This window comes from Oncorhynchus mykiss, chromosome 22 (assembly GCF_057628025.1).
Source record: "Oncorhynchus mykiss isolate SJ-2025 chromosome 22, ASM5762802v1, whole genome shotgun sequence".
NCBI lineage: Eukaryota > Metazoa > Chordata > Actinopteri > Salmoniformes > Salmonidae > Oncorhynchus > Oncorhynchus mykiss.
The window spans coordinates 36,497,791-36,523,099 of record NC_143043.1 but is presented as its reverse complement, the minus strand read 5'-3'; the positions used below and the strand labels follow the sequence as shown (position 1 = coordinate 36,523,099).

At 41.4% G+C, this 25,309-nt stretch overlaps 1 protein-coding gene across 3 annotated transcripts; it reads right to left on the bottom strand.

The window, feature by feature from the left end:
• Window positions 1–6,254: 6,254 nt before the first annotated feature.
• Window positions 6,255–23,773, bottom strand: dnajc10 (DnaJ heat shock protein family (Hsp40) member C10). Of its 3 annotated transcripts, none has more exons than XM_021579520.3 (22): window positions 23,640–23,773; window positions 22,931–23,145; window positions 17,374–17,542; window positions 17,165–17,215; window positions 16,992–17,074; window positions 16,649–16,780; window positions 16,281–16,452; window positions 16,093–16,136; window positions 15,864–15,995; window positions 15,550–15,639; window positions 15,050–15,160; window positions 14,827–14,941; window positions 14,290–14,417; window positions 12,538–12,654; window positions 11,636–11,737; window positions 11,263–11,418; window positions 10,768–10,901; window positions 10,549–10,602; window positions 10,282–10,429; window positions 9,061–9,183; window positions 8,535–8,651; window positions 6,255–7,198 (listed from the first exon to the last, which is right to left on the bottom strand). In XM_021579520.3, the coding sequence occupies exons 2-22, from the start codon at window positions 23,105–23,107 to the stop codon at window positions 7,187–7,189; spliced, it is 2,367 nt and encodes a 788-aa protein (XP_021435195.2). In that variant the 5' UTR covers window positions 23,108–23,145; window positions 23,640–23,773; the 3' UTR covers window positions 6,255–7,186. The 3 variants fall into 3 exon arrangements, with proteins under 3 accessions (XP_021435195.2, XP_021435194.2, XP_021435193.2); XM_021579519.3 differs by having other exon boundaries at window positions 22,931–23,198; window positions 23,640–23,771; XM_021579518.3 differs by having other exon boundaries at window positions 22,931–23,237; window positions 23,640–23,760.
• Between the last annotated feature and the right edge of the window lie 1,536 nt (window positions 23,774–25,309).

The window sequence follows — 25,309 nt, the reverse complement described above, 5'->3', positions numbered from 1 at the left end:
TGAATGGGCATAAGCTGTGAGCTCTGGCTCTGAGTGTCACGTGTTCAATTTGTTTTAACCCTATCCTAAACCTTAATCCTTACGTCAACCATTCAGAATTAATGCTTAAACTTAACTTTCGAAATTTGACGTTTATGGTCAAAAGTCAGATTCTGCGGTTAAACTGAGAGCTTGTTGGCCTAGTCTCTGACTCTCCTAAGTCTTCAATCATACTTCTACAGCTCTTGAACATGACACATTACAGAGGTACTGACATGTAGCTACACCACCTGACACCTGACAGACCACAGCAACCACTCCCCCCAACCCCACCGTACTAATGCCCAAGACAGTTAGTCAGGGCATACGTGCTCCAGCCTCTCTTAGTGCAATTATGGATATGAATGCCCTTACACATAGTAGGGTAGGCTACTCAGGAAAAGTCCACTTGGTTTTCACCTCATTAAAAGGGTATGTTGTTATTCTGTGGCAGACTGGGGGACTGGGCCATTACAGCAGGTACAGCTGTTTTAACAGTCTGGCCTGGCAGCCTGTCAGTGTGAATACAGTACACATCTGTGAGATATTTCAGGTAGATTTGCAGCTCAACACACACACACACACACACACACACACACACACACACACACACACACACACACACACACACACACACACACACACACACACACACACACACACACACACACACACACACACACACACACACACACACACACACACACACACACACACACACACACACACACACACACACACACACACACACACACACACACACACACACACACACACACACCCCCCCCCCTCCCTCCCTCCTCTTCTCCAGAGTGCACCTGCAGAGCCAGACAAGGAGGCAGACATTAGTTCTTCTCTCCCAGAACCCAGATCACGACTGCAGTGGGCTCATCAGGGTTGAATTGAAATGGAATTGACAGAAACCCTGGTTGACTCAAACACATTTTTTCTCTACAGCCTACAGGTAACTGCAAAAATAAAGAAAACACCAACATAATGTGTATTTACTCAAGTGTTTCCTTTATTTTGTCAGTTACATGTATATTGTAAGTATTTTCAAAAGTGTGTGGAGATTATTTGTACACTACATTCAAAGGGATTTCTTTTGATGCTTGGTTTCTTTTGAGTCTCAGGGTTTGCCTAGTCTGCATTTTCCTTTTGTTCTTGTTGATGTCATGCTACAAGCCCTTGATGTTTAGTTCAAACTCTCACAATATGTCCATTGTGACCAGGGATAATCCTCCTGTCCAGCCCACTGGTACTGTAGGCGTGCATGTAGGCGTAATGCATGCCCAGGGACAGGGCATGCATTACGTCATACAGCTAGCACAGCTCTGGGCACATATGAAAGTGCTTACAATTAGTTATCTGCTGTGGCATGGTGGAGTGAAGGTTTATGGTACTTTAAATCAAACCCTCCCACATCACCCACATGAGCTGTGGCTCTCTAGATCAGATCGAAGGGGGGATTGCTTTGGTAGTGTGTGTGTGTGTGTGTGTGTGTGTGTGTGTGTGTGTGTGTGTGTGTGTGTGTGTGTGTGTGTGTGTGTGTGTGTGTGTGTGTGTGTGTGTGTGTGTGTGTGTGTGTGTGTGTGTGTGTGTGTGTGTGTGTGTGTGTGTGTGTGCACGTGGAGCATTACGTTAGCATTACATTAGTCTCACAGAGGAATTGGCCCTAACAAAATGGAGGAGAGGGGCCTGGATCTGGCTTGGCAGTAGACCTAAAGCACTGAAAACATTTAAATCGGCACCTGAGAAAACATTCACATGAAATTGAAGGAGAAATGATCAAGCAAAATTGTCTGCTGCTGGAATCACAAACAAATGAAGGCCAGCCGTGGACTGAAAGACAGATTAAATAGCTACTGTAGCAGCCAGGGATGAAACATGTGTGGAGGAGCGATCTGAAGTTTTAAAAACTAGATTGTGTTTAACAAAGACATTTCCTTATCGTGCAAATAATAGAGCTGAACAGTAATGATGTTTATGCTAACTCCTGTGTAACAGTTTATGCTAACTCATGTGTAACTGTTGCCATGTTGGAAACCAGGAGTGTTTCAACTCGCTGCAGCAAAAGGTTACTCTGCTTACTCATATGGGACTCTTGGCTTTACTTTAACTTTAAATAGCCTTTTGCGTGCTAACTTTAAATAACGTTTCATGGAAAATATATACACCGATTAAGACAAATTGAGAAACAGATTACCCATGTATCAAAGACAAAAACGTCTGTGTCTGCCAGAAAAGTTCAAATAATGACTTTATGAAATTAGAACTGTGTTGAGTAAAGTGTTACAGGGAAATTAAAATTGACATCCTAAATTTACAAACAACAGCCTTATAACAATTAGTGCTGGATTCAATCTATATCTGGAAATATTGCGGAAGATCCGCGTTAAATGTAAAGGTAATTTCCGATTGAACCGACCTATGCAGCGTTTAGTGTTAATGCAGTATCTGCAACCACGGGAACATAGCTTTTAATTGTCAATCACACTATAAAGCGGATCTTCAGACCTATGGATTGAATAGTGCCCTTAGAGGGGATTTCCACATTACATGATAATTCGGATATCGATGGTAGCTTCGCCCTCATGTTGGTGCTAGCAAGCAAGGTAGGTAGTGCTAGGTATCAGTAAGGGCTGGGCTGCAGTGAGCTTCAATTGGTCGTTAGCATCGCAATATCGCAGAATATTTGCATAAGGTTCAGCTTTCACCAACTTTTGTCCTGCCTTGTTCACACGTCATGCCCACGTCGCCCAACGATCCCCGCCCACTTCACTCCATTGAAAATGAATGGGACTCCGTTGTTTCGTCGCCCAGATGGTGTTATGTGAAAATGCACTGTTAGGCCTAAATTCAATCAGATCAAGCGTTAATTAACAAGCGACAGCAGATGTTTTGGGGTGATGCATTGGAGCCCTCAAATCGGTCAGCAGTTGTTCTTGCAATCATTGTCAGAAAGCCACACCCGCCCCACTTGCATTAACACTTGCATTGTTCAGAACGAGAAAGTATAGGCTGTATAGAAATAATGACATAATAGAACATCATTAAAGGAACTAATGAGGGTTTCTATCATCCTAACGGAGGTTTAGATTACATCTCATGTTCCAGTGTTTCAACATGTAAATAAGGCTGCATGGGATTACTGTTACACTGATTAGCATTAACTTTTGGGTGATTTTTCTTAATGTATTGTGTACTAACAAAGGCACACCTGAAACAATACCACCATGTACATTAGCCATTGATTTGTGCATCCCCCTACAGTAAAACTACAATTTCAATCATATTATATTTGAGTGTTGAAGGTTTTTGGACATATGTTTCTGATAAGGGCCCATGATGTTCATGAAAGCCTACCCTACGGTGTCACAGGAAATGAAGAAGGGAAAGGAGACCCAGGAGACAGTTTTTCTTGTCAGCAGTTCCTTAGCGTGTGAAATACTGAGGTCAGTTATTCTTTCAGGCACTTTCTCACCACTGTCTGGCAGAGAGAGGACTGTAGATGGAGCACAGACAGTCAGAGTCATGGTTCTGGGAGCAGGCAACCTTTTGTTAGCAGATATTTGATAACACTGCACAGACGACAGGTCACCTTCATTTGTCATCCAAGAGCAATAGAGAGAAGGATAGAGAGAGGGCGGGAGAAGAAGATCTCTTGGAAGCAACAGGACCCTGGAGTGTGTCACGCTAGAGTGAACAGCCATGACATGACACTGGTAACATTGTACTGTAATTCTAGCTTCTCTACTATAAAAAGTGATACAATAACAGTCTATAATTTAAGCACAAAGTAATCTGCCCTGGAAGGGAAACTGGGTGTATTTAGATTTTTAAAAAAATATTAACTCCACAGCAGATCATTTTCAGAGCCAATCTGATTGGTCAAAAGACCAAAGTAGTGAAAAAAGATCATAATTGGGCTGCCTGTCTAAACTCAGCCCATGTGCCCTCTGAACCTGGAAATACCAACTTCTTGTTTCAAAATCAACTCAGTCAAAAGATGGCTATAATAAACTGTTCAAAGACAAAGGATGAATTCCACATTTTGTAGCTAGTACTTTGACTTACACAGAAGTACAGTCAGCTTAAAATAGTTGGGATCCTATTTTTGAAATAGACAACATACAGAACATGTATTCTCAAACTTTGTACCAACCACCGCTTGCAGAATCCTCTTACAATAAGCAAAAGATTGCTGGCATAAATAAGAACATATGCCTAATTATCCCAGAAATTGCATTGAAAATGGGATACCTAATCAGTTGTACAACAATGCATTCAACTGAAATGTGGCTTCGGCATTTAACCCAACCCCTCTGAATTAGAGATGAACTAGCAAAAGACAGTCGGCAACTGTAGAAACATTTTATTAGACATCTTTTTTATTTAGCAAGTTTTTCTTAAATGTTAACTCTGCATTGTTTGGAAAGGGCTCATAAGTAAGCATTTCACGGTAAAGTCTACAACGGTTGTATTCGGTGCAAGTGACAAATAAAATAAAATGAAATCTGAGTTAAACATGAGAAGACCAATTCATTGTTCTGTTGCCATCTAGTGGATACTTTTGGAACTGATGAAGTTAAATGGCATTTAAATATGCAGTGCATTTGGAAAGTATTCAGACCCCTTCCCTTTTTCCACATTGTTACATTACAGCCTCATTCTAAAAACGGATTAAATACATTATTTCCCTCAAATCTACACACAATACCCTATAATGAGAAAACAAAAACAGGTTGACATTTTTTTGCAAATGTATTAAAAATAAAAAAAAACAGAAATACCTTATGTAAATAAGCATTCAGACCATTTGTTATGAGACTCGAAATTGAGCTCAGGTGCATCCTGTTTCCATTGATCACCCTTGAGATGTTTCTACAACTTGACTGGAGTCCACCACCTGTGGTCAATTGAATTGATTGGACATGATTTGGAAAGGCACACATCTGTCTATATAAAAGGTCCCACAGTTGACAGTGCATGTCAGAGCAAAAACAAAGACATGAGGCCGAAGGAATTGTCCGTAGAGCCCCGAGACAAGCTTGTGCTGAGGCACAGATCTGGGGAAGGGTACCAAAACATTTCTGCATCATTGAAGGTCCCCAATAACACTGTGGCCTCATCATTCTTAAAATGGAAGAAGATTGGAACCACCAAGACCGGCCAAACTGAGCAATCGGAGGGGAAGGGCCTTGGTCAGGGAGGTGACCAAGAACCTGATGGTCACTCTGACAGAGCTCCAGAGTCCCTCTGTGAAGATGGGAGAACTTTCCAGAAGGACAACCATCTCTGCAGCATTCCACCAATCAGTTATTTATGGTAGAGTGGCCAGACAGAAGCCACTCCTCAGTAATAGGCACGACAGCCTACTTGGAGTTTGCCAAAAGGCACCTAAAAGACTCTCAGACCATAGGAAAACAAGATTCTCTTGTCTGATGAAACCAAGATCGATCTCTTTGGCCTGAAAGCCAAGTGTCTAGAGGAAACGTGGCACCATCCCTACAGTGAAGCATGGTGGAGGCAGAATCATGCTGTGGAGATGTTTTTAGCAGCAGGGACTGAGAGACTAGTCAGGATTGAGGGAAAGATGAATGAAGCAAAGTACAGAGAGTGCCTTGATGAAAACCTGTCCAGAGCGCTCAGGACCTCACATTGTGGCGAAGGTTCACCTTCCAACAGGACAACGACCCTAAGCACATGGCCAAGACAACGCAGGAGTGGCTTAGGGACAAGTCTCTGAATGTCCTTGAGTGGTCCAGCCAGAGCCCCGACTTTAACCCGATCGAACATCTCTGGAGAGACCTGAAAATAGCTGTGCAGTGATGCTCCCCATCCAACCCGACAGAGCTTGAGAGGATCTGCAGAGTAGAATGGAAGAAACTCCTCAAATACAGGTGTGTCAAGCTTGTAGCGTCATACCCAAGAAGACAAGGTTGTAAACGCTGCCAAAGTTGCTTCAACAAAGTACTGAGCAAAGGGTCTGAATACTGATGTAAATGTGACATTTCTAAAAACCTGTTTTTGCCGTCATTATGTGGTATTTTGTGTAGATTGATGAGGGGAAAAAAATAATAGAATTAGGCTGTAACAACAAAAATTGGAAAAAGGGGTCTGAATACTTCCCGAATACACTGTATATATATTTTTTAAACATGATATTTACTCAATACAAGAGTCCGTACAAAACAACTTGAAAGGAAAAGAAGGAGTGTCTTAAAGGGACACTATTCAGCATTGTAGTTTTATTTTCAAGACTACAAGTTCCCACATAAGTTACTATCAAACATCATCCAAAGATAGTATTGTATTTTGAGTTGAAAATACCAGATTACAAAGACATTCTATAAAACCGTGCTAGATTTCCCACATTTCTGGTATGACAGAAAACTTTTGCAAGACTGCATCATCCCACAACTAATCAAACCATTTCCATTCACATTTCAGTGATGGCAAACAGTAACATATTAATGAATGATGTGGAGTGAATTGGTAACATATGTTCTGTTAATTGTTTTCAGTGTACAGGATGTATTTTCTAAAGTGTGTTTGTGTGTTTTACTGTATACAGAGGTTGCATACTGAACCCTACTATCAGCAGACAAACAAATAGATTGGTATCATCATAATAATAATACAACCAACACAGCCAGTACAGTGTGGTCACTTCACAGAATGAATAAAACACTGTTCACTACACTCAAATGGTTCAAGTTGAATCAACAAGAAGCATTGACATTGGCAGGCGCATTATAAACTGATAAACTGCCATTTTGTATCATAAATATAGGCATAAAATATCTTGTCCCCAACCTACATCAGACAGTACATTCAGATATCAGGCAGGTCGACACCTACCATATGGACACACTTCACCTATAGAACTAGTAAAACCTAAGACAGCGAGTCAGTCTTTCCTTATCGTTGAATCAGTTGAGAAACAGGTTTGTTTTGACAGTACGACAATACTGAGGTAACCTTTCAATAACGTCTTCTTTCCTTGGCAGTAATCCTCCTTGCAGAAACATATCTCTTCTCAGAGTCTTTTTGTTTGTTGTGTGTGTGTGTGTGTGTGTGTGTGTGTGTGTGTGTGTGTGTGTGTGTGTCCATCCTTTATGTTTCCATAAGGAAAACCATCTCAGTGGAATCGACCCCCTTGAACTCACAATTCATCCTGCAGAAAGAGAGAGAAAAACAAAAAGAGAGAGAGAGAGATAATGTGATTGTGGTTTGATACACTGAGCCAACTCAATCCAAAGTCACTTCAACTAACTATTAGCAGTTGAAAAATATGGCACATGGAAATCATAAGAGAGCTGTTTACGGAGACAGGTGGGATGGACAGAGTAGCTGAGGGGTGGGTTTAAAAGTTAATGTTCTATAATAGTTGTGAGTGAAAACATGATGTACAAGTAATATCCATCTAGATGTAACGTATATCAAAATACTTTATTCTTGCTATTTAACTACTGTAAAAAATAAATAAAAGCCACATATGTAAAATGTAGACCCCTTCACTTTTTCCAAATGTTATGTTACAGCCTTTTTCTAAAATTAATTAAATATTATTTTTGCCCTCATCAATCTACACACAATGCCCCATAATGACAAAGGGAAAACAGGTTTTTTAGAAATACCTTATTTACATAAGTATTCAGACCCTTTGCTATGAGACTCGAAATTGAGCTCAGGTGCATCCTGTTTCAATTGATCATCCTTGAGATGTTTCTACAACTTGATTGGAGTCCACCTGTGGTAAATTCAATTGATTGGACCAGATTTGGAAAGGCACACACCTGTCTATATAAGGTCCCACAGTTGACAGTGCATGTCAGAGCAAGAGCTCCGAAACAGGTCTGTGTCAAGAAACAGATCTGGGGAAGGGTACTAAAAATGTTTTGCAGCATCGAAGGTCCCCAAGAACAGTGGTCTCCATGATTCTTAAATGGAAGAAGTTTGGAACCACCAAGACTCTTCCTAGAGCTGGTGCTCAGCCAAGCTGAGCAATAGTGGGTAAAGGGTCTGAATAGTTATTTAAATCTGATGTTTTAATATTTTTTTTTATTTTGGTAAAAACCTGTTTTAGCTTTGTCATTATGGGGTAGTGTGTGTAATTTGACGAGGGGAAAAAAACAATTTAATCAATTTTACAATCAGGCCGTAACATTACAAAATATGGAAAAAGTCAAGAGCTCTGAATACGTAACAAAATGAAAATAAGTAAAAACGTTTATTTTTGTCCTCCGAAGAGGGGCGTGGAGGTGATGGATGGGCCTAAAAAAATAAATATATATAATAATAATAATAATAATAATAATAAAATGAAATAAAGTGTTAGCAGTCATCTTGCCTGAATTAGCTAAGCCAAAGCCCAAAACCCAAACTCTCACCTAAAAGTCTGTGCCAGAGAATAATATATTTCCACTTGACTGCAAAAGGTAAGAGATAGCTACTAAGATTAAAAAGCAAAATGGTGATTGCAGAGTTGCTGAATTGCGTAAGAAGCTTACCTTGAAGTTGTCCGCCTTGCCCTGTAACCATGGAGATAACTGCTGGAGCCTCTGGTGGAGGACGTCTGCGATGTTGTTAGCATCCCGGCTGTTGACGTGCTCCCCTCCCTGGTCGCGCTGGGGACAGAGGGATGAAAGGAGTAAGGGGTGGAAGGATGGATGGAGGGGCTAGTTAGGGCACAGTGATCTGGGGGACTGACTCCGCCACTCTAATAATATAAATGGTATTATTAGGCAAGAGGTCCTCAAAGGAAAAATACTACATCAAATATACAGTTAAACAAGTTTCAATAAGAATATCTAACTACTGGAACTTCTGATACATAGTAATCAAATGTATTTAACTTACAACTTGCAGCTTGTCCTCTAACAAGGACAGGAATAAGTAAGATAACGATAAGCTGCTATAATGAAAAACTATCATTGCCGCCTCTTTGTCAGGTCGTAAATATGAAGTCTTCTAAATAACTTACCTGGATAAATAGCTAACCCATTAAAAAAAAGTTACCAATCAGGAGTCTCTTACCTTCTTGGTGCCCAGGTGTGGGTAGAATCGGACGCTGGGATAGGCTGTGATGCCAGCTGACTGACAGGTCTGGTAGTGGGCCTGACAGTCTACTTTCCCTGCCCTCACACTCCCTTTCACCATCTAGACAAAGAAAGATTACATCGGAAAAAGCACAAATTTCCTTATTTTCCCACTAAAAAGACATGGCCGCCCAGTGAATCAACACATTAGAACCACTACATTATCCATAGGGCTCTGGTCAAAAGTAATGCACTACTGAATAGCACACAACTAAGGGCTGTTCTTAGCCAACAACGGTTAACTTAGTCACTTCAAACAGTGCAGCCCGAATAACAACAGTAGCAGCATTTGCATTTGTTTTGACATCCATAACAATGAGTTGATGAGGCAAGGTTTTGCCTGGCATAGAAAATATGCTCCCATCAGGACACTGTTGTTCAGAGGAGCTAGCCAACACGGCTAACACAATCACTTCAAACTGAAGCTGGAAAGACTGTAAACTAGCTGCGCTTCATATGGTTTTACCTGTTTTCAAGTGACATTTATTTGTATATATCCATAAAAATTATGCCAGCTGATTCATGATTTCGACTGGCGGAGAAACGCTGCCTGCTTGCATCTCTCGTCCCGACTCGTTCATTACTATGGGACAGCTGGAGATCCAATTTGAATATTGAAACAATGTTGCAAATGTCCGAGAGACAGACAGCAAGGTTTATACAAATCTCCGCTGTTGAAAATGAGATGTTAGTCTAAAAGAAATGTAAGAATGCCTAGATGCTTTTTATAGTGGAGATCAAGTTTATAAATTGTCTGGATGGGTTGACGAGACAGTGGATTGCGCAGTCAGATGGAACAGAGTAAATAGGCATTTTAACTTCATAGATTCAGCCAGTGGTAACTTGTGGAATAGACAGAGGCTAGAATGCGGTTTTAACCAATCAGCATTCAGGATTAGACCCACCCGTTGTATAAAGTACAATAACTTCGCTCTAGCATGAACATAACAATGTATTCATATTATAAGCATGAATAGGGGCCATATTCATGAAGTGTCTCAGAGTAGATCAGTTGAGCCATTTATATCATAATAAATAAGATCAGCCTACATGGACAGGGGGTGCCTGATCCTAGATCAGCGCTCCTACTCTGATGCTTTATGAAAACGGGCCAAGAAACATGCGTTTGAGAGATGGAGGAGTGGAGAAAATATCTTACCCGAGCGAGGACCTCGAACTCTGGGGCAAAGTGCTGACATGGTCCACACCACGGAGCATAGAAGTCCACCACCCAGTGATCCTTCCCTCCTATTACCTTGTTCCTGAAGTCATCTGGAGTCAGATCCACTGATGCTCTTGGGAGAGTACTAAGACACAGACAGACACTGTATGAATTCCTTTCTGTTGACTACAAATCAGATACAAAGGTTCCAACAGTGGTGACTGTTAAAAGGCTAGGACAGAAACACAGGAGGAGAGAACTTACCCCACAGCCCAGACTTTGAGAGAGTGAGCATCTCTGTGCCAGCCGTTGTAACTCCTGGTGAGGGAAATAAAAACAGCACTCTTATTTACAGACTTTACAACATAACTTACTGTAAACTTTACAACATGTAGTATACTTTAAAACATGTAAACTTAGTGTAACCTGTAGAACACGTAAACAGTAACTATAGTAAGACTGAAAGAACAGTAAGGTACATACTGGTATATGTCTCGTCGGTTGGCGTTCTGAGGGTAGAGGCGTATCTCAGGGTAGGCTCTGACACTCTCTCCTTGGCAGAAGGAGTGGTGTTTCTGACAGTCTACCGTCCCCACCTTTATCATACCATTCACCGCCTGAGAAGAGACATCAACAGACAGAAAACCAGAAAACAAATGATTCGCTAGAGTGAATTAACATTTAAAAAATCTTGACAAATGCATTAAGTTGGATTTGTTGATTACACCCACCCACCCTAGAATTAAATGAGATAATGCTAATATTTTATCTTAATAGATATCATGTATCTCTCCATCTATGCTAGATTCAAGCCCTCAATATCCCTCAACTGCCCTACTGAACTTACCTGTGCCATTCTCCTCCACTCCAGCAGCAGGGCCCACACCAGGGGGCAAAGAAGTCTACCATCCTACTGCCTATTACCTAGTAGGTATTCTATACAGCCTATAGCCTACCACCCTACAATCCACTACCTACCCGTGCCATCCTCCTCCACTCGGGCAGCAGGGCCTGACAGGGCCCACACCACGGTGCATAGAAGTCCACCATCCAGGTCTCGCTGTGTTTTCTCCTCTTCACCAGCTCTGCAAAGCTGTCTGGGTCCATGGTCACCACAGTGGGGTCGACCAAGTCCTGGAAGAGTGGGAAGAAAGAGGAGTCACTACAGTAGGGATGTACTGTATAACAGTAACAGACAATTAAGGCTATTGGAGAGTGCTACGTTTCCTTCACAAGGTACATGAAGTAACTATGTTGAGTCTCTTAGTTTTAAACTTCTGTGGCACTATAAGCACTGGCTAGAAAGGAGATGGACCGATACTGTGAACTAGGCTAATGGTAAGCTTCTCACCTGTATGAACTCCAGGATTCCGTCAGCAGAGTGATGTCCCTCGTACTCATGGATGGAGGACTTGTTAAAGATTACCGTGGTCGGGTAGGCATGGATATTATACTGAAAACACAAACACAACATCACTGGTAGCTAGTAGTACTTTCGATTAAATATCAAGGTGGTTGCGTAGGCGTGGACCTAAAACAGGCACATAGGACATACAGTACGTTAAATAACTGTGGTAGCCACTGCCACTTTAAGTTATCCATCAAAACCACAAACACATTTAATTTGGTTCATACTCAGGGATGTGATCAGGATATAAAATAGAACATCTTTATTTTGGCCAGGAAAAGTGGATACTGAGTTCACCACACAATCACAGGTGACAGGGCTGGAATGATGGCCTTAGTATGGCTCTATGCCACAGCCAGAGGAATGATAGCCCTACGGCTAGCCTTGCTACAACACAGCCAGAGGAATGATAGCTCTACTATGCCTATATGCCATACAGCCGAGAGGAAACAGTAAAAATGCTACCTGAACAAATAAAAACGGCTTTGTTGATACTAGTCATACTAAGTCTATTGAATGAAACGCTTATTATTTACTTCAATCATGAATACCTTCATTATAGTGAGAAATTATGTCATACAGTAGGGCCATGATTTGGGGACAACTCTGGGAGCAACAGAGCATGGCTGGCTCTGCAATTCTAGCCTAGTTGGCAGTCTTCTTAGCTAACATTCCACTAATTTTACACCGCATCATATGCACACGACATGGAGTACAAGAAGTAGAATGCTAGCTAAACAGACTGGCAACCAGGCTCTCTCAATACATCTAAGCAGATATTGTGGAATACATAGAAGAATAGCACATCTAGGGGGTTTGCGTTTGGTATGTTCTCCAACACTCACCATGCTGCAGAGTCTCTCGTGCACGGTGCAGTCCAGCGTTCCAAACTTCATCTGACCAAACAGCTGGATCGAGGCTTTCCTCAGCTCAGGGAGGAGAGCACGACAGGGAGGACACCACTACAAGGAAACCGTATATTAGTATTTGTTCATGGACCTCACCCAATGTCTCAGCCAACTCAACAGGATCTAGTTCACTTTACACAACTAAAGTCTGTTTACTTTCAGGGATTAATGTTAGTCACCAACAGATTATTATTTTAATAGCCACACCTAGTTTATGACTACCAACCCGTAGCACTCACATCTGTAGCCATGAAGTGCTTTGAAAGGCTGGTCATGGCTCACATCAACAAACACACTATCCCAAACACACTAGACCCACTCCAATTTGCATATCGCCCCAACAGATCCACAGGTGCAATCTCTATTGCACTCCACACTGCCCTTTCCCACCTGGACAAAAGGAACACCTATGTGAGAACGCTATTCATTGACTACAGCTCAGCGTTCAACACCATAGGGCCCTCAAAGCTCATCACTAAGCTAAGGACCCTGGGACTAAACACCTCCCTCTGCAACTGGATCCTGGACTTCCTGACGGGCCGCCCCCAGGTGGTGAGGAACAATACATCAGTCATGCTGATCCTCAACACGGGGGCCACTCAGGGGTGCGTGCTCCTGTAGTCCCCTCCTGTACTCCCTGTTCATTCATGACTGCATGGCCAGGCACGACTCCAACACTATCATCACGTTTGCCGACGACACAACAGTGGCCTGATCACAACAGTGGCCTGATCACCGACAACGACGAGCCTATAGGGATGTCAGAGACCTGGTCGTGTGGTGCCAGGACAACAACCTCTCCCTCAACGTGATCAAGACAAAGGAGATGATTGTGAACTACATGAAAAGGAGGACCGAGCACGCCCCAATTCTCATCGACAGGGCTGTAGTGGAGCAGGTTGAGAGCTTCAAGTTCCTTGGTGTCCACATCACCAACAAGCTAAAATGGTCTAAACACACTAAGACAGTCGTGAAGAGGGCACGACGAAATCTATTCCCATCATGAGACTGAAAAGATTTGGCATGGGTCCTCAGATCCTCAAAAGGTTCTACAGCTGCACCATCGAGAGCATGGTTGCATCACTGCCTGGTATGTCAACTGCTTGGCTTCCTGCCATCCAGGACCTCTATACCAGGTGGTATCAGAGAAAGGTCCAAAAAATTGTGAAAGACTCCAGCCACCTTAGTCAGACTGTTCTCTGTGCTACCGCACGGCAAGCGGTACCGTAGCGCCAAGTCTAGGTCAAAAGGGATTCTAAACAGCTTCTACCCCCCAAGCCATAAGACTCCTGAACAGCTAATCAAAGGGCTACCCAGACCCTCTTTTATGCTGCTGCTACTCTGTTTATTATCTATGCAAAGTCACTTTAACTCTACCGACATGTACATATTACCTCAATTACCTTGACTAACCGGTGCCCCCGCACATTGACTCTGTAACGGTACCCCCTGTATATAGCCTCGCTATTGTTATTTTACTGTTGCTGTTTAATTATTTTCAACTTTTATTTTATATTTTTGACTTAATACTTATTTTTTCATTGTTGGTTAAGGGTTTGTAAATAAGCATTTCACTGTAAGGTCTACACCGGTTGTATTCGGCGCATGTGACAACTACAATGTGATTTGATCTTTCAAACATCGATAAGCAAGTAGAGTATTAGTCACTAACATTAGGCTGATACTTACAGGAGCAAAGAAGTCAACTAGCCAGGGCTCCTTTCCATCACTGGGGAAGTTCTCTGGTCTCAGAGTGGTGACATGGGCGCTGACACTCTCCTTAGCAAATGCTATGATGTTATACAGCACATCCTTCCCTGGGAGAACATAAACAGTTTATTTGCCATTTATAAGAAATAGATTGCAAATCTTACTCACTCAAGCTCTCATGAAACACAAAACAAGAAAAATTAAAAAATACTTTTTGTTAAACTAGGAAAGTCAGTTACGAACAAATTCTAATTTATAATGACAGCCTACCCCGGCCCAACCCGGATGACGCTGGGCCAATTGTGCGCCGCCCTATGGGACTCCCAATCACGGCTGGATGTGATGCAGCCTGGATTCAAACCAGGTACCATTGAGATGCAGTGTCTTAGACCACTGCACCACTCGGGAGCCCCCCCGAGTAGATATACAAATGTGCATATGTATACAACAACCAGTGAAAAGGAATGCCAAGTGAAATACCCAAATCGATTGAGTTCGAATAAGACGCTGACTTACCATGGTGGATCTCAAAGTCATGAATCCCAAGGCCTTTGAAGACAGCGATACAGGGCTTTTGAATGTAGAAGGAGACACATAGTTCTGAGTCAGTAAGGCAGTCCACCTTTCCCACCTGAGAAAAAAAGCACAGAGTACTGGCAGTATTAAACATCCAGACTGAATCAGTGACGTGAATGAACAGTGAATCAGAGCGATATTCATTGTGGATTTCAGACCTTACCTGTATGTGGGCTGCCTTCAGAAGAGCCTTGAGCTTCTTATACTCATGAGATGCCATGGTCTTCTGTCCGAAAGAAAAACTGACCAGCCACCGATGATGGGCCAGTTTACTCTACAGAGACCGATGGAGAATAGAATAGAACAGAATAACTGTATTTTTCCTAAATATTTCAGCATCACCACTACAGGTGTTTTCCTCAACTGAAATCATGTCAGACAACAGATTATTTCATGTCAAATATATGTGGTTATTTTTAGTAGGTAGGTATAGTATTACTAGGAAGAGGAAAGAACATCAGGACACCACTCAAACATCCACAACATTCGAGTCTGCCTCCAACAACCGAGTCTGCCTCTCACAGATTGGACAGCACAGAGGACTCTGCACTAAGACATAACCCCACCCCCCCCAGGCACAATAAATATATGGTGGTACAAGATGGCAATACAGATGATTTTTACTGTACCTTAGATTTGATTATTGGGTTATTATTACTGTACCTGGAAGGTTTCCTTAGTAAGAGCCTCCAGGTCAGGCAGATGCTGCATCACCTCTCCATAGATCTCTCTGGTATCCAAACTCTGCAGGAACTGTTGTTGTGATGAAACCAATGTTTGTTGTAAATCTGGGCTTTCAGAACAGTCATGATTCTATCATCTCATGTCAATAAAATAAAAAGTGTTCTCTAAGCCATGTATGGTGAGGCTTCTTGATAAACCCATCCTGGGTTTCTCCTTCTCACTTACAAATACATTTCATGTTATGCTTTGTTTTTAGTGTACGCAAACAAAACTAAAACATGGGCCTCACTCACCAGCACGCTGCCCTTGTTCTTCAGTGAACTGCCGGGGGGGAAGAAGGCTGTGGTGCTGGTGGTCACCTCAAAGCTGTCACACAACTCAGCCTGTGTTGAGCAGTCCATCCAGCCCACGTTCACTAGACCTTCCTGAAGAGAACACAAGAGAAGAGACATATTTCAGTCACAATAACAATGTATGCTCATGGGAAGGTAAACATACAGCATGGGTTCAATGAGGACTTACCAACATTCCTGCTAATTTTTGCCTCGTCTGTGACTCTAGACAGTCTATGAAGAGATCAAACACAGATCATATTTTAACTGTATAGAAAATACAATTCCTACCATATTGGTTTCACTACTTCTGACTAAAAGTCTCTATTTGTAAACATGACAAAGCATCTCAACGTAACCCTTAACAGCTCGTCTTACCTCCAGAGTCAGCACAGAAGGTGATCAGCCATCCAACTCCAGATGAAAATGCTGCCTCAATCTCAGTGAAGACATTGCCTTGCCACAGCTCTGTAACTCTGCTCTTCACAAATTGCATGCCAAACTTAGTCAAACTCTCCTTGGCCCTATCTCCAAAGTATTTCTCTGGATTCTATTGGGACGACAGAAAGGGATGCGTTTTAGAGGGTTGTTCCTAACACCATGAGCAGTGAGTGATACGTAGCCTGTTTAAAACAGATTGAACAACGTGCTAAAACCATGGTGAGCGTAGCATTCAGTCTGGTTTAACCAGGCTACGTGATGCATGACAGAGCTATCCTAAAAGACAGCTGTGAGGTTTCTCCTACCATTCCAGCTTTGTAAATGTAGAGGCTGGGGTAGCTGTTGATGCCTTTGCTGCGACACAGTCTGTTGTTGTCTCCACAGTTCACTGCTCCTATCCTGATCACTCCATCCATCTCCTTAGCAAACTCCCTCCACTGCGGACACACACGCAAAGTAACATAATATGTTGAAATATCAAACACAGATGACAATTATCAAAAGATAAATGAAGACGACTTAAACAAAGGTACCATCTGCAATATCTACCACTGTTCAATGGACATTTTAATTAAGTATATGAAACAACCAACGAATAGCAGAAAATATTGCAGAATGCACTTTTACAGTGAGTGAGGAAAGTATTACCGTGGGGGCCAGCTCGTGACAATGATGGCAACGAGGGAAGTAGAAGTTGACAAACCAGAGTTCCCCGGAGTTCACTGCTGCATCTATAGTAGTAGAGTCAGTATCATAACAACAAACATACCCCAACAAGAAAGGATGGCTCTGAAGGTTTGGAATAGTGTGACATCACTTACCGAAGTCTCCCCTATCTAAAGTGACAATCTCTAGGTCATCATCGTAGATACCTGCAGAAAGAGTAAGATGACAAGTCACACCAACATCCTGAGGAAATGACTGAAAATGTTGCATGTTAGCAGTGGCCCATCAATCCCCTTTCTTCATATTTCTTGGCAATGTTTATATTTCACATTCTTAGACTACTCCAAAATAAAAATGGATTTACCAAATTCATTTCTATAGTAGTTCCAGCTCTCATATCGTCCTCCTCCCTGCTGCTCATCCTGTAGACCCTTCTCTCCATACTTGTCATACTTCTTCCTCAGATCGTCATCCTTCAGAACTTCATAGGCTCGGGTTACCTTCAGGAACTTGTCATGGGCAGTTTCATCATGCTGGACAATGAGAGCAACAAATTCAGTAAAGGACTTTGTAGAAAATATCTAGCCTGCTACCAGACGTGGTTGTGCTGTTTTGTTGTGACAATGACCATAGAATTAAGAAAAATAGCAAAAACAGATCTGGGACCAGTCTAGGAAATCACCAGTATGTTGTGATATGTTAAAGCCAATGATAAGTTACATTTTAACATGTTATAACACACACAGTCAAAAGTTTGGACACACCTACTCATTCAAGGGTGTTTATTTTTACTATTTTCTACATTGTAGAATTATAGTGAAGACATCAAAACTATGAAACAACCCCAAAAAGTGTTAAACAATTCTTCAAAGTAGCCACCCTTTGCCTTGATGACAGCTTTGCACACTCTTGGCATTCTCTCAACCAGCTTCATGAGGTAGTCACCTGGGATGCATTTCAATTAACAGGTGTGCCTTGTTAAAAAAGTTAATTTGTGGCTTCCCGGGTGGCGCAGTGGTCTAGGGCACCAGAGACTCTGGGTTCGAGCCCAGGCTCTGTCGCAGCCGGCCGCGACCGCGAGGTTCATGGGGGGACGCACACCAATGTGTCGGAGGAAACAGCGTGCACCTGGCGGTCATATTATGGCAAGAACAGCTCAAATAAGTAAAGAGAAACGACAGTCAATCTTTACTTTAAGACTTTAAAAACGTTAAGTTTCTGCGGCCGCAAAAACCATTAAGCGCTAGGAGGAAACTGGCTCTCATGAGGATCGCCACAGGAAAAGAAGACCCAGAGTTACCTCTTCTGCAGAGGATGCATTCATTAGAGTTTACCAGCCTCAGGAATCTGCAATTAACTGCACCCAAGATTGCAGCCCAAATAAATGCTTCAGAGTTCAAGTAACAGATACATCTCTACTAGAGGTCGACCGATTATCATTTTTCAATGCTGATACATATTATTGGAGGACCAAAAAAAGCAGATACTGATTAAATCGGCCTATATACATTTTGTGGCAAAGAAGGGGGTCGAGTGGTAAATGTCAGATATGTGAACTAATAAAGGGTCTCTGCCTTATCACTAAAATGGCCACCCCGATCAGAACTACAGATCACAAAATGTCCGACTGCCAAAACTACAATTCTCAGAAGCAAGGGGAACCCTCAGAAGGTGGGGCCGATCCACAGATAAGGGGTCAAGACAAACCAGGAAGAGAGAGAGAAAGGGCTGGAAGGATCTGTGAACCATAGAGATATATATATATATATATAGGCTGGATTTACCATGTATGAGCTGACTGTTTGGACTTACCTGTTGGCGTTTGGACCTCGACCTACCGAAAACCTGATTCGTGTACCGAACCCTGCTATCCTTGTCCTTGCCTGCGGCCTGGTTGGACCAGAACGGAGATACAAGCACACAGGTTATTTCCTGTTCGAAATAACTCTGTGATTTTGCTGACAGTTTCCCACTTAATTTGTGACAAACGCTCCTAATCTTGAAGAGATTTGCCACAATATATATATTTGTTGTAATTGTCATTATTACAATACTGAATGAACAATGAACACATTTGAACTAAAATCTATTTAGTCTTAAATAAATAATGAAACTTGTTCAATTTGGTTTAAATAATGCAAACACACAGTGTTGAAGAAAGTAAAAGTGCAATATGTGCCATGTAAAAAAGTTAACGTTTAAGTTCCTTGCTCAGAACATATTTTATTTATTTTACCTTTATTTAACCAGGTAGGCAAGTTGAGAACAAGTTCTCATTTACAATTGCGACCTGGCCAAGATAAAGCAAAGCAGTTCGACAGATACAATGACACAGAGTTACACATGGAGTAAAACAAACATACAGTCAATAATAAAGTATAAACAAGTCTATATACAATGTGAGCAAATGAGGTGAGAAGGGAGGTAAAGGCAAAAAAGGCCATGGTGGCAAGGTAAATACAATATAGCAAGTAAAACACTGGAATGGTAGTTTTGCAATGGAAGAATGTGCAAAGTAGAAATAAAAATAATGGGGTGCAAAGGAGCAAAATAAATTAATTAATTAAATACAGTTGGGAAAGAGGTAGTTGTTTGGGCTAAATTATAGGTGGGCTATGTACAGGTGCAGTAATCTGAAAGCTGGTAGTTCAATATTTCCAGTTCTTCAATATTTCCAGTTAAGAAGTTTTAGGTTGTAGTCATTATAGGAATTATGACACATTGACTATTTCTCTCTATACCTTAGTATTTCTCTCTAGTACTTTAGTATTGCCAGCCTAATCTCGGTAGTTGATAGGCTTGAAGTCATAAACAGCGCTGTATGTCAAGCATTGCTAAGAGCTGCTGGCAAATGCAGTAGTGCTGTTTGAATGAACGAGCCTGTTGCTGCCTACCACCGCTCAGTCAGACTGCTCTATGAAGTAATAGACTTCATTATAATATAATAAACACAGAAATAAGAGCCTTTGGTCATTAATATGGTAAAATCCGGAAACTTTCATTTAGAAAACAAAACGTTTATCCCCAAGTCTAAATATTGCTGTTACATTGCACAACCTTCAATGTTTGTCATAAATACATAAAATTCTGGCAAATTAATTCTGGTCTTTGTTAAGAAGAAATGGTCTTCACACAGTTCGTAAAGAGCCAGGCAGCCCAAACGGTTGCATATACCCTGACTCTGCTTGCACTGAACGCAAGAGAAGTGAAACAATTTGCCTCATTAATATTGCCTGCTAACATGAATTTCTTTTAACTAAATATGCAAGTTTAAAAAATATATACTTCTATGTATTGATTTTAAGAAAGGCATTGATGTTTACGGTTAGGTACATTTGTGCAACAATTGTGCAATTTTGTTAAAACTTTACTCGTTTGGCGAAGTTGAAGTAGGCTGTGATTCGATAATAAATTAACAGGCACGGCATTGATTATATGCAACGCAGGACAAGCTAGTCAACCTAGTAATATCATCAACCATGTGTAGTTAACTAGTGATTATGTGAAGACTGATTGTTTTTTATAAGTTAAGTTAAATGCTAGCTAGCAACTTACCTTGGCTCCTTGTAGCCACAAGGTCCTTTTGACGCGGCACTCACGTAACAGGTGGTCAGCCTGCGATGCAGTTTCCTCGTGGATTGCAATGTAATTGGCGCCCAAAAAGTCTGATTGACGATTTGTTATGAAAACTTGAAATCGGCCCCAATTAAATCGGCCATGCCGATTAAATCGGTAAACCTCTAATTTCAACATCGACTGTTCAGAGGAGACTGCGTGAATCAGGCCTTCATGGTCAAATTGCTGCAAAGAAACGACTATTAAAAAGGACACCAATATGAAGAAGAGACTTGCTTGGGCCAAGAAACACGAACAATGGACATTACACCGGAGGAAATGTGTCCTTTGGTCTGGAATCCAAATTGGAGATTTTTGGTTCCAACCGCGCCGTGTCTTTGTGAGATGCGGTGTGGGTGAATGGATGATCTCCGCTAGAGGTCGACCGATTAATCGGAATGGCCGATTACTTAGGTCCGATTTCAAGTTCATAACAATCAGAAATCTGTATTTTTGGACATTTTTATATTTTTTACACCTTTATTTAACTAGGCAAGTCAGTTAAGAACACATTCTTATTTTCAATGACGGCCTAGGAACGGTGGGTTAATTGCCTCGTTCAGGGGCAGAACGACAGATTTTCACCTTGTCAGCTCGGGGGATCCAATCTTACAGTTAACTAGTCCAACGCAATAACGACCTGCCTCTCTCTCGTTGCACTCCACAAGGAGACTGACTGTTACGCGAATGCAGTAAGCCAAGGTAAGTTGCTGGCTAGCATTAAACTTATCTTATAAAAAACAATCAATCAATCATAATCACTAGTTAACTACACATGGTTGATGATATTACTAGATATTATCTAGCGTGTCCTGCGTTGCATATAATCTGACTGAGCATAAAAGCATACAAGTATCTAAGTATCTGACTGAGCGGTGGTAGGCAGAAGCAGGCGCGTAAACATTCATTCAAACAGCACTTTCGTGCGTTTTGCCAGCAGCTCTTCGTTGTGCGTCAAGCATTGCGCTGTTTATGACTTCAAGACTATCAACTCCCGAGATGAGGCTGGTGTAACCGAAGTGAAATGGCTGGCTAGTTTGTGCGCGTTTCAAACGTCACCCGCTCTGAGCCTGTGGTTGTTTCCCTTGCTCTGCATGGTGGTGTTGTCGTTGTGTTCCTGGTTCGAGCCCTGGGAGGAGCGGGACGGAAGCTATACTGTTACACTGGCAATACTAAAGTGCCTACAAGAACATCCAATAGTCAAAGGTTAATGAAATACAAATGGTATAGAGGGAATTAGTCCTATAATTCCAATAATAACTACAACCTAAAACTTCTTACCTGGGAATATTGAAGACTCATGTTAAAAGGAACCTCCAGCTTTCGTATGTTCTCATGTTCTGAGCAAGGAACTTAAACGTTAGCTTTCTTACATGGCACATATTGCACTTTTACTTTCTTCTCCAACACTTTGTTTTTGCATTATTTAAACCAAATTGAACATGTTTCATTATTTATTTGAGGCTAAATTGAACTTGATGTATTATATTAAGTTAAAATAAGTGTTCATTCAGTATTGTTGAAAATTTCATTATTACAAATAAATAAATAAAAACATTTTTTTATTTTAAATCGGCCGATTAATCAGTATCGGCTTTTTAAGTCCTCCAATAAATCGGTATCGGTTGAAAAATCATAATCGGTCGACCTCTAATCTCCGCATGTGCATTTCCCACCGTAAACCATGGAGGAAGAGGTGTGATCGTGTGGGGTGCTTTGCTGGTGCCACTGTCAGTGATTTACTTAGAATTCAAGGCACACTTAACCAGCAGGGCTACCACAACATTCTGCAGCGATAAGCCATCCCATTTGGTTTGGGCTTAGTGGGACTACCACTTGTTTTTCAACAGGACAATGACCCAACACACCTCCATGCTGTGTAAGGGATATTTGATCAAGAAGGAGAGTGATGGAGTGCTGTATCAGACGACATGGCCACCACAATCACCCGACCTCAACCAAATTGAGATAATTTGGGATGAATCAGACCGCAGAGTGAAGGAAAAGCAGCCAACAAGTGCTCAGCATATGTGGGAACTCCTTCAAGACTGTTGGAAAAGCATTCCAGGTGAAGCTGGCTGAGAGAATGCCAAGAGTGTGCAAAGCTGTCATCAAGGCAAATTGATTTGTTTAATTTGTTTAACTTTTTGTTACTACATGATTCCATTTCTGTTATTTCTTAGTTTTGATGTCTTCCAACAATACAACATAGAAAATAGTAAAAATAAAGGAAAACACTTGAATGAGTAGGTGTTCTAAAACTTTTGACAGGTAGTGTATATCTATCTATAGGGCAGGCTACTCACTGGGTTTTTATCCGGGTGCATGATCAGAGCTAGCTTTTTGAAGGCTTGTCGTATCTCTCTGGTTGTGGCTTCTCTGGACACCTTCAATAACTTATAGTAATCCTCATCAGAGGACACAGAAGCTACCAGACAACTGAAGACAATCAGTGATCCCAGCAACATCCTGCTCCAAGGCATCTGCTGATTCTGAACTTGACAAGCTTGTCGTGATTTTCCTGGCGGTAGAGATTCCATTGCCACAGGTCTCAGTTAACACAGTGTTTCAGTGCTGAATCTCTGAAGTTGTTAGTGTCACACACACCTCACGCTAGGTAGGATAAGATCACAATAATTCCAAAGTGATTTTTCAGAAAGTGTTCTCAACTAGAGACATGATTGCATGGTGACAAAATGTGCCAAGTTAGCAAGCTAAAACAAATGAAGCTAGCCAACTAGCTACGAACACAGATGTTACACTTATTTAAAATCAGATTATTGTTTCTTCGCAGAAACGCCAGATCATAATCATAAAATAAATTACTTCTTTAAAACCGGTTCTGTAAAGCTAGCTAGCTCTATCGGTAGAGCCCACACTAGCTGCCTAACAAGTAACATTAGCTAGCTAAGTTAATGTTATTGCAGCTACCTACCTCATCATTGAGATCAGATATTTTCTCTACGCATTATCTATGAAATGCACATATTCTGAAATCTTGCAAATTAACGTTACCTTGACCGAGTGAATTGTTGGCCCACTTCTTATCCGGGTTTGGGTCCGGGAGTCGCCGGGTGGTAAGTGTTGAGTTGGCTAAACTAACTAGAATCTTCACGGTGGTTGAGTGACGTAATCACGCCCGGAAACAGAGCCTCTGCCCATAACGGTTGTCACTAGTTACCACCAATGGTTACCACAGCCCCAAAAACTATATCGTAAAAATGAATTTGCTTTTTGCTCTTAATTTAAGGTTAGGGTTAGGATAAGGTTGGAAGTGTGGTTAACGTTACGGTTAAAGCTGAGGTTTAAAATCACCCCATCTCTCTCTGCATGTCTCATTCTACACTGATAGGCCTGTATCCCTCTGATCCCCTTGTTCGACTTCACAAGCAACCTTTTCATTAACAGTGTTTTTGAGCTATAGGCTATACAGTGTTCCACAACAAGAAACATACTGTATAATGAGTTGCAGTCAAATGTTTGGACACACCTACTCATTCCAGGGTTTTTCTTTATTTTATTATTTTCTACATTGTAGAAATAAGTGAAGAAATCAAAAATATGAAATAACACATATGGAATAATGTAGTAACCAAAAAAGTGTTAAACAAATCAAAATATATTTGAGATTCTTCAAAGTAGCCAACCTTTGATTCTTCAAAGTAGCCACCTGGAATGTATTTCAATCAACAGGTGTCCCTTGCTAAAAGTTAATTTGTGGAATTTCTTTCCTTCTTAATGTGTTTGAGCCAATCAATTGTGTTGTGACAAGGTAGGGGTAGCAGAAGATAGCCCTATTTGGTAAATTACCAAGTAGATATTATGTCAAGAACAGCTCAAATAAACAAAGAGAAACGACAGTCCATCATTATTTTAAGAAATGAAGGTCAGAACACTTAAATTGCAGCTGCAAAAACCATCAAGTGCCACGATGAAAATGGCTCTCACGAGGGCCACCACAGGAAAGGAACACCCAGAGATACCTCTGCTGCAGAGGATAAGTTCATTAGATTTACCATACTCAGAAATTGCAGCATAAATAAACGCTTCACAGAGGTCAAGTAACAGACACATCTCAACATCAACTGTTCATAGGAGACTGCGTGAATCAGGCATTCATGGTCGAATTGCTGCAAAGAAACCACTACTAAAGGACACAAATAAGAAGAAGAGACTTGTGTGAGCAAAGAAACATGAGCAATGGACATTAGACCGGTGGAAATGTGTCCTTTGGTCCAAATTTGAGATTTTTGGTTCCAACCGCGGCGTGTCTTTGTGTGACGCAGAAGGTGAACGGCTGATCTCTGCATGTGTGGTTCCCACCATGAATCATGGAGGAGGAGCTGTGATGGTGTTGGTGTGCTTGGCTGGTAACACTTGTAATAGTAAAATTACATATTTACAGTGCCTTGCAAAAGTATTCGGCCCCCTTGAACTTTGCGACCTTTTGCCACATTTCAGGCTTCAAACATAAAGATATAAAACTGTATTTTTTTGTGAAGAATCAACAACAAGTGGGACACAATCATGAAGTGGAACGACATTTATTGGATATTTCAAACTTTTTTAACAAATAAAAAACTGAAAAATTGGGCGTGCAAAATTATTCAGCCCCTTTACTTTCAGTGCAGCAAACTCTCTCCAGAAGTTCAGTCAGGATCTCTGAATGATCCAATGTTGACCTA